General features: G+C 34.9%; 1 protein-coding gene across 1 annotated transcript; it reads right to left on the reverse strand.

The window, feature by feature from the left end:
• Positions 1 to 3,078: 3,078 nt before the first annotated feature.
• On the reverse strand, positions 3,079 to 8,794 carry LOC122818750 (zinc finger BED domain-containing protein 4-like). The gene is made up of 3 exons (XM_050889663.1): positions 8,581 to 8,794; positions 7,965 to 8,390; positions 3,079 to 3,290 (listed from the first exon to the last, which is right to left on the reverse strand). Exons 1-3 carry the CDS (start codon positions 8,720 to 8,722, stop codon positions 3,079 to 3,081), a joined length of 780 nt encoding a protein of 259 aa, XP_050745620.1. The 5' UTR covers positions 8,723 to 8,794.
• Between the last annotated feature and the right edge of the window lie 983 nt (positions 8,795 to 9,777).

Below are 9,777 nucleotides of genomic sequence, written 5' to 3' on the forward strand. Positions count from 1 at the left end.
TGGTGTTGTAAACAATATCCTACATTCAATATTTAGAAGTTCGTCAGTTTATTTAAATAATACACTGGTATCGCAAAGTGATAATAATTATCACTATAGAGCGTATTTGCAAACAGTTTTCAACTATGGGAGTGACGCCTCTGAAAGTCACTTGGTCTCCCAAGGTTATTTTCCAAATTTTGGAAGAATAACAGCAGGGAAATATGTTTATCCGGACTCTAATGAAACCCTTAAAAATATGTTTCAAAATAGTAACAAGGTTGTGTTATTCGGAAAAGTTAATGGAGATATTTTCAATCAAACCAAACTGCTTGTTAACAATGTTGATTTAAGAATCAATTTCAATATTGAAAAAACAGCGTTTTATTTAATGGAAACTGGTACTGAATCAAATTTAAAGATACTTGAAGCACAACTTTTTATGAATCACATAACAGTTAACCCAAGCATTTTATTGGCTCATCATCATGTTTTACAAACAAAAAATGCTCTGTACCCATTCAGCAAGGTTGAAGTCAAATCATTTACAATATATCCGGGCAACAATACACTGTCGATAGACAACGCAGTTATTGGTCAAATACCAAATTTTCTGGCCTTTTGTATGGTTAAGAACCGCTCATACTCAGGAAACCGAGGCTTAGACCCATTTCAATTTGAACATTTTAAAATTCAAAGCTTTAACCTATTGGTTAACGGAGTTCAAGTTCCTTCCCAGGCTCTGGAATTCGATTACTCGAACGCTGAAAAGGTTCAGAGCTCAAGAGGTTATAATATGCTTTTTAGATCATATGGAATTAAACATTAAGATCGTGGACCACAAATTACCAAGGAAATGTTTGATTCAAACAGTTTTATATTAGCCTTTGACTTAACTGCTGATCAATCAAATTCAACTATATGTTCAAATTTAATCTCTCAAGGTACTATAAGAATCGAAGGAAGATTTTCGGAACCACTTACTGAAGCAGTTACTTGCTTGGTATACTGTGAATACGATTCAATGATTGATATTGATAAGCATAGAAATATTCGTACGCTCTTTTAAAATGAATACTTTACAAATTGAACATTTTCTTTCTAAGCATTCAAAGACAAAATCTATTTTTAAAGGAGTTTTTCCTTCTGATAGGTTACCAAAAACTATTTTAAAGTATACCGCACTAATGATTGCGAATACCGACACTTCAGATCAACCTGGAACTCATTGGATTGCATTTTATTTTGATAGTCGTAGGTCAGCAGAATTTTTCGATTCATATAGTCAATATCCCCAGAAAAAAGAATTTTTAAAATTTTTTAAATCTAACGCTTATAAATTTTGTTTTAATAAGCAACAACTGCAGGGACACTTTTCTAATACTTGTGGACATTATTGTATGCTGTTCGGTCTTTTTAAAAGTAAAAAGAAAACACTAAATTCTTTTTTAAGAAAATTCAAGAAAAACGACTATTTATTTAATGATAAATTAATAATAAAAATGTTTAAGAACCATTTTAAAAAATAAAAAGCATATATATATATTTAAGTAAAATTAATTCGTTTTATTTATGGTTTTGGAGCAATACGTTTGTTTAACTTATAATATTTAATCATTATACTAAGGGCTTCCTCTTTCAGTGCAGGCAGCATATGACACTGACATGTGTCTGGTCCAGATGAGGCATCATCGTCGCTCCAGGGACAAAGTTTATAATGGAATCCAAACTTCGAATGGATACACTCTTTTTCCTCTAAATCCTCCAAAGTAGCTTTTAGGAACTCCATCCTTTGTAGGTGTTGCTCGAAAAGCATGCCTTCAAATTGCATCAAGAATAGTTCTATCTGTTGAGCGTACATTTTTAAGGAAAACTATTTATTTTTGAGACCGATTTAAGACTGTTGTTGGATTTAAAAACTCAGCTCTTTATATTGAAGAATCTTATTTACTTTACTTATTTACTGATAAAAATTCAATTTGAGCAGAACTATATCTGTTAGGATCTTTTCCTTTATACACCATATGAGTTATTCCATTCTCATTTAATTTCCTAAATGGTGTCTTTGTAGAAAATTTGTTTGCATAACTTTTAAGTAGAAATATCCAAACATCTTTATCGTCCTTATCAGTTAAATACAGAGCTATTTTAGTTCCATATGGTGTCTTTTTCAGCTTACATCCAGTGATCTTATACTCAAATCCAATACATAGATTTTAAATTTTTGTGTAGCCAATCACAGGCTTCACGTCATTTAAGGTCTCTAAGAAGTCCTATAAAATTCAACAAAATTAAGTGATAAAGTATTTACTTTTAATTTATATGCATACCTTTTAATTTATATGCATACCATTTTTGATCTGCGTAAGATTGGATTCGTCGTGCACTAGTACCTAACTGTTGTATACTGATTCTTTAACCAGAAATTACATGGTCTTTTATACTTGTCAAAAACTATACACTTCTATCAATTCTTGTGGAGTAAATGAGATAATAATATGTCTTCATTATATACACCAGAGAATAAAGTCAGAAATACAAATCAGTAAGTCTATCTATTTATATAAATCTTTCAATATCGTTAAAATAAAGTTAGTATATATAACGTAAGAATTGTCCCTCAAATGCTATATAAGATACATTTTTTATAGAAAAGTCAGTTTATTTTTAAAAACATCGAAATGGTGAAGTACCATTGCGAGTTGTGTTCAGAAACAAAATCCTTTACTACTCGCAGCGGTCTAAAAGCGCATACTTTAATATGCATCGTCTATTGGTTCACAACGCAGAGCTAAAAAGTATTTGTAAGGCAAAGAAAAATTGTTCAATAAATAAAAAACAATTATAAGCCCTCCATTTTAAAATAGTTTTTACTTTATTTTTCTTTATGCATGGTGTATTTATAATAAAAAAGTTAAGAATCTAGGCCATAAGTTCTTCAAAGAAGTGGTCGTCGTTAGGAAAAACCTCATCTTCTGGCCTGGATAGGTCGTCGTCCAATTGAAATTCCTGTGCACACTGAAATACATCTTCACCTTCTTCGTGTGTGATAAGGGATTCTAAGAAAGCCTGCGTAGTAGTCCCCAATGGAAACTGGCTTCACTCAAGAGACTCCAATCCTGGGTCCCTATTTTGGGTCGACGATGCAGCCTGTTGAAATACGCTTTGTAGAAGGCGATCAACCGAATCTTCTGCTTCGGAAACCTGCACAAGTTCCAGATCCGAGTTTTCAATTATTTCAAGATCAGAATCTTGCGTGGGTGGTAATTCCAGGTTGTGAATCTCAACCTCGTTTTCCGAATCGATAAATTCTACGGTTAGATCCATAGGTATGCAGTACTGAGGCATTTGAAGAACTGATTCTGAGCAATTTGAGTGGTGTCATTTTTATAGTCCAGAATGTTCACTTAACAGGTTGACATCTACAGGGAGTGCATACAGGCATGTTGTACTCCTAGAACCAATCCGATTGGTTCTCGAACATAAGCTTAATTCCCCAGTAGAATGGTTATTAGAAGGAAAACGAACACAAGGATTGATAACAAGTTACCGGGGGTAAACGTGGTGTAGGAGGGGTCCGGATGTAGGTAAATATCGAAGGTGTGCAACTTCGACATAGGTTAAGGAAAGGCAATCTCTGTTTAAGCAAGATATGAATAAATGGTCAGTTAAGGTCGGGCCAGCATTGGCATAAGATGTCGCGATGCAACCATTCGAATTATTCCCACTACTCGACTGAAAAAGGCAAAAAACGACTATGACATAAATTGGTGTCATTGGAAAGCATTTTTCAAGCCCTTTCCAATGGTATAATTTTCTCTGTTCTAAAATAAAAACTGACAAAATTAAAATTTCACACCTTCGCGCACAAGCAGTCATGAGCAAGGACTCGAGGGTAGGGGGTGAGATTCGGGTTCGTGGGTACGCACGTTCACTTTCTCCTGCGCATTCTTAGAAGATAACGAGGGGTCACAATATTTGAAATGCAATAAAAAGAGAGGGTTCCGTGGAATACCAAACACACTGATTCTGGGATGAGTATACGCTTGCAATTAAAAACAAGTCATACAAAATACATTTAAAACCGCCTAAAAAACCTCCGCAACCGATTTTAATAGCTACTGTCTTAAACTAAAAAAAGACTTGAATATAAAAGGATAGTGCGAGGAGACAAATACTTCGCACAAATTGAAGCAAAGATCGGCACTGTTTGTTTTAATGTATAATAACTTGATTTTACTTTCACTGTTTAAAAAATAATGGTCTGCGAAAGACTTATCTAGAAAGCATATATATTTTTTTTTAAATCACTGTTTTTGTTTATTAATCAGTTAATCAGCGTGGGTAACTCAAACTTCTTCACATAATTAAACGCAAGTGAAAAAGAAGAAAAGAGATGCATGCCAAAAACAACAAGCAACATCAACGGGCTCCGCTAATCCGTTGTTGTTCTGTTTTTTTTTTGACATGTCCCGTTTGTCGATGCATTATCCGTGCCCATGAAATCAGAGTATTAATGGACGACTATGCAAGTTGTTATGTAAAAATGTTTATATGATGGACGTTGATGCACTTCGTACAAACAAGTGTCCCACGGACACCAAGCAAGTGCTTTTTACGCTAGTGGCCCTATTTTCAATTTGGTCAAAATATACGAGTTTGCGAGAAAGATACATTGAACAAATAGAGACGGGACACAAATAAAAATAAAAGGCACAACTAAGAATTAGGCAAATGAGTTAAAATATTAGTTTTTAATACCGGGATAGAAGTTGAATGGCAAATGAAATGATAAAGTTTGTTGTAGGTATTACATAGAACGCGAAGGGGCTCGTGCAGACAAACATTTTATGTACATTGTGGCAAAATTAGAGGATAATAATTTTGTGTTAGTCTAACAGGAACATTGAATGTTTACAAGTTTACAGGTTCTACAATATCAATATCATCTCTTAAAAAATTACATAGATAGATAGATAGATTAGAAAATATAGTACCAAGAATTGTTTTACGATTTACAAGTGTAGGTAAATTAAGCAATTGTAACCTACTCTGGTAGGAAGGTAGCCTTACGTTTTGATCCCAGTTCAAACTACGAAAGGCATATAAATAAAATTTTTTTGTACAGACTCAATACTGTCCATTTGCCCTTGATATTGTGGACTCCAAGCCGACGAACAATATTCCAAAATGGGACGGGCAAGGGAGGTATATAATAAAATCCCAAATACCTTTATAAAAAGTCATAAAGTTGCATTTAAGGCAATTTAAATTAAAAAGGTTGTACTCACACCATCCATGAAAAGAATCGTAGATGACTGTAAGGTAAATCCCGACGCTATATCGTTATATGATAAACAAAGCTTAACATCATCAACATATATTAGTACACGAGAATGTGTAATGATATAGGAAAGATCGTTTAAAAAAACAGTAAATAGCAAAAGGGCCTAAATGACTATCCTGAAGACTCCAGATGTTTTGATCAATTTTGAAACAGCATTCTTGAATATAACCCTCCGAGTCCTACTATTCAAGTAACATGAAATCTAAGATAATAGATTACCAGGAAACCCAAGCTGATGTAATTAAAATAAAAGAAGAGAGTCGTGAACGGAGTCAAAGGCCTCACTCAAATGAAATAAAATATAAAAAATACCTTAAAGTAAATTTGGCACTGGGATCAAATTCAAAAACCACAAAGGCACAAAACATAAAAAAAAATTGGAGCGCGAGATCGCGAAAGTTAACAAAACGTAAAAGAGCATGAGAGAAAAAATATTCTATTGACTGAGCGTGGCATCGCATCTGCGACACTAACAACTTTAAGCACGATTAAATACAATGTAAAGCAAGGAAGAGAGAGTTACGGAAACTACACTACACTTTCTTCGCTTTTGGGCTTTCAAAATGTATCCAAAATAGCATTGCTTTCAAGTGTTTCCTTCTCACTAACATTTCTAATCTGCTTTTTTGTTGCAGCATGTTCGTCTACGCCTTTGCGGTGCGCACCAATTTTACAAAGCTTTAGAGGCGCTACCTGTCGATGGTTTCAACCAATCTTAAATAAAAGAAAAGTACATGTATATAAAAGTACATTCAGTTTGTGGACTGTACACTTAACGCTTAAAACTGTTTTACCATGTAAAATGTAACTAGCCTTTAAAACATGCTTCAGTCTCCCATTCCTTTTTATATTTTTGGACTTATTTAGTTTTTGGAAGCACTGGAGCCATATTCAACTTAAATTCACTTAATATCCAGTTCCAAAATTTGTGTGAAATAACAGTTAGAAAACTTGTACTTGTGAGCAGTAGAAATGGCGTTAGCGTGGAAATTTTGTACGAAATCACATATTCTTATGTTTTTTTTTCAAATCGTTTGTGTAATACAATTTCCAAAAAAAACCCTAAAAATTTCTGCCCCCTAAAATGTTCCCCAGCACGCTCAAAAACCCCTAAATCTTGGTGGAAGACCCCTAATCTGGGAACACTGTTGTGCGTTCTATCCCGCGCCGCTCTCCGATGGAATCGCAGGGGAAAAGCAGGAAAAAACATACCAATTTGTTTGAAATTCAATTCTGGAATAAGAGTGTTAAAAACATTCACATTTGTTTTGTTTTCTTAAACTTTAATAATTTTGTTTTTGTGTACAAAGGTTTGTTTTAAAAAGTGAACATTAGGTAAGAAAAAAAAGAGGAAAATAACTCATACAAAGGAAGAATGGTCAAGAAATAGATGCGGTCGGTATCGACATTTGCCGGATATTTTAGACATCTGAGAAGACCGCTATGTCGCTTTAGAAGAAGCTTTTGGGAGCTACCCAGGTGCAGCTGATTCAATCCCGAGCTGGCATCACCTGTCTGGCTCCTCTCGCTCTTATTGATATATAATCCAGATCGATTAATGTCGCGTTAATAAAAGCAAAGCAAAAATACGGAAAAATACCAAACCGACATCTATGGACTTGAGTTAATGCTATACACTAATCTTTTGAATTAAAAACCAGGGACTGAAACCGATTGGAATACCGGTTCCGATTCCGGTTTCGGTTCCTATAAAAATCTGTTAGCGGTTCCGGTTCCAATTTCGGTTCCTAAGAAAAATCGCAAAACGATTCCGGTTTCGGTTCCGGTTCCTAAAAAATATTACGAATCAGTTCCGGTTCCAGTATCGGTTTAATTTTTTTAATGTATAATCGTGTAGAAAAGTAATTGCGACAACATATGTATATATCATCATTCGCATTTATTCATTTTTCAATTACATATCAACAAGTCACAGAGCCACAACGCCACAACGCAACACATTCTTGTTTCTTGTTTGAATTGCATAGTTGAGGGACGCTTGTTTGAGCTCTTTTCTTTTCCGATGAAAACTTTATTCATTCTAACCAATAACTGATCTTCCAAAAGTTTGTCTTTTACGTTATATCTCAAGGATGAAAGAATGAAAATAGTCGCTCTACACTGACTTGCGTCGCTGGCACTGCGAGAATAATTTCAGCTAATTCACTTAATTCCGGTTCGAACGTTCTCTTTTCTGCCCAAAATTGCAGAACATAACTGTCTCGAGGCATTCGGGTTTGATTCATATCATAATTGCGAAGAATCGAAAGAAGTTTGGAATTTTGAGGCGTGCTACAACTTTTTGTTGATGAATTTCGTTCTCGTTCCTTCATTTGGAGAAAAATTTCGAAATCATCCTCGTATGAGTCGGTCGCATTTGACCCTGCATTCAAATCAGTGTCTTGAATGAGATCTGCTCCAGCAACATGTTCAGCCGAAATTTTATGTCGCACTTCTAGATCTACTTTTTTATGATGAACACGGATGAAATAATTTATTGCCTGCTGAACTTGTGAATCGTTCAGAACAACTTTGTAACGCGGATCTAAGAAAATAGCTGCTAACACCACTTCGTGCTCAAGTAGTTTTTCTTCTCTCTTTAGCATATTTTCGACGAGTGATTTTGAAAACTCAGTACCAATTTTCGTCGTTCTTGTTTTAGTTTCGCACCAAATAGCGTAAAAATCGCTGAGAATCATTTGTTCCGATTGCAAACGTTTTGTACAAATTCTAAACGGTTCTAACGCGGCAAAAATTCCTTCTAGTTGGTCCCACTCTTTATCCGTTAAAGACGGAATGTCGCAAAAGTTTGTGTCACGCAATTCAGTGCAAAAGTCTTTCGTCTGCAAAACACTTTCTATCATCTCAACTGTCGATGACCAGCGGGTAGCGACATCAAGTTTCGGCTTGTTCAAATTCTGTTTTTTGAGGAACTGAAAAATATTTGGAGTTCTCAACTTTTTGGCAATTTCCCTGACTTTCGCAATGAGCTTGGAAGTATTCCTGTCCTTTTGCAAAGTATCACCAATGGAGAGCTGAAGAGTGTGAGCTGCGCACCGCAAACCTACAAATTTTATTGAAATTATGAGAAAGTGTAATTTTTGAGAGTAAAATTTTATAATTTAATTAATAAAATTTTCTAAGTTAAAGATGAAAAAATTATGAATGTCTGTTCAACTCTTTGTTTGTTTCTTTGTGCCGGTTTGTTTATCCTTGCCAAGTAAAAGCAAAAAACTTCATTGATTGTTTCTCACCAGTAAGAATACCATCGTTATCCTGCACATCATTATCGATTTCTTCTATAATTTCTACTTCGGTAGAATTTTCGTATTCCTCTGACGCAAATTCGTTCGAATCCGTAGTAGTGGCGTCCTCTTCATGTGACTGCAAATCCATAACCACCTCTCCCTCTTCTGCCAATAACTGTATTGCTTTTATAATGTTTGCGCCATTGTCCGTCGTAACAGTATAAATGTATGACTCATAAAATATTGGAAAAAATTCTGTGAAAAAATAATATTATATATACCTGTGTGACTTTGTTTGAGCTCTTTCAGCCCCAATGTCCGAAAAACGATTTGTTCTTTATCGATGTACTGTATATTGATTCCGAGAAACGATCTATCCAATCGTATTGCAGCATCAACTTTCAGTAGCACTAATCTGTTGCGGACTTCATCAGATATTTTTCTTCTTATTGAATCCGCTTCTTTGGTTACAAACGTTTTCACTGATGAGGAAGATATTCTTATTCTTTCTTTGCATTTATCCTCCAGAGCTTGTTGAATCGGAGCAACAATTCGCTTGAATCCAGAATCGTCAAACATACTAAAAGGTCGCCCACCAATGGTTGCCAGTTCTGCACAAGCTTTCGTTAACTCCTCTTTGGTCATTTGAATAGTGATTGAACCAAGTGCCTTCAATTGTGGTTGCTTGACGTTATTTTTAGCGTTATCTTCATGTCCAACCAACCAAAACAACGACACATAAACTTTATTCCAATCGAACAAAATGTTTTCTTTGCATTAGACTGACTTTCGTAATTCCCTTTATTTTCCTCGATTTATACATAGTACAAACAAAACAAATTATCTCACTTGTCGTTATCTCACTTCTGTTTTCGTAATGCGCATTATTGCTTCGACAACATTCGATAGAGTTTCGTGAAATTAATTGTGATCGATCTTGAATTTACTTCCTACTTGAATTTATAATTTTTGAAACTTACTCGGTTCCACAGTATGCCAAATAATCGGTTCCGGTTCCAGTTCCGGTTCCATCGAAAATTAACATTTCGGTTTCGTTTCGATTCCGGTTCCGTAAAAAGGAAAGGGTTCCGGTTCCGGCTTCGGTACCGGTACCGGTTCTTTTCAGTCCCTGTTAAAAACTCTAATTATTTTATTATTTTTCTATGGGTCTTAAAATAAAAAAAGACTTGAATATAAAAGGAT

This window comes from Drosophila biarmipes, unplaced genomic scaffold, assembly GCF_025231255.1.
Source record: "Drosophila biarmipes strain raj3 unplaced genomic scaffold, RU_DBia_V1.1 ptg000004l, whole genome shotgun sequence".
NCBI lineage: Eukaryota > Metazoa > Arthropoda > Insecta > Diptera > Drosophilidae > Drosophila > Drosophila biarmipes.

What these genes read in the sequence shown, in the direction of transcription:
- LOC122818750 (XM_050889663.1), bottom strand. Translation starts at nt 8,722, where the DNA reads ATGGATTTGCAGTCACATGAAGAGGACGCCACTACTACGGATTCGAAC. An exon ending in TAACGATGGTATTCTTACTG is followed by an intron (nt 8,391 to 8,580) that starts GTGAGAAACAAT and finishes TAAAATTTGTAG; the next exon opens with GTTTGCGGTGCGCAGCTCAC. An exon ending in AACAAGAACGACGAAAATTG is followed by an intron (nt 3,291 to 7,964) that starts GTACTGAGTTTT and finishes ATCTAACCGTAG; the next exon opens with AATTTATCGATTCGGAAAAC.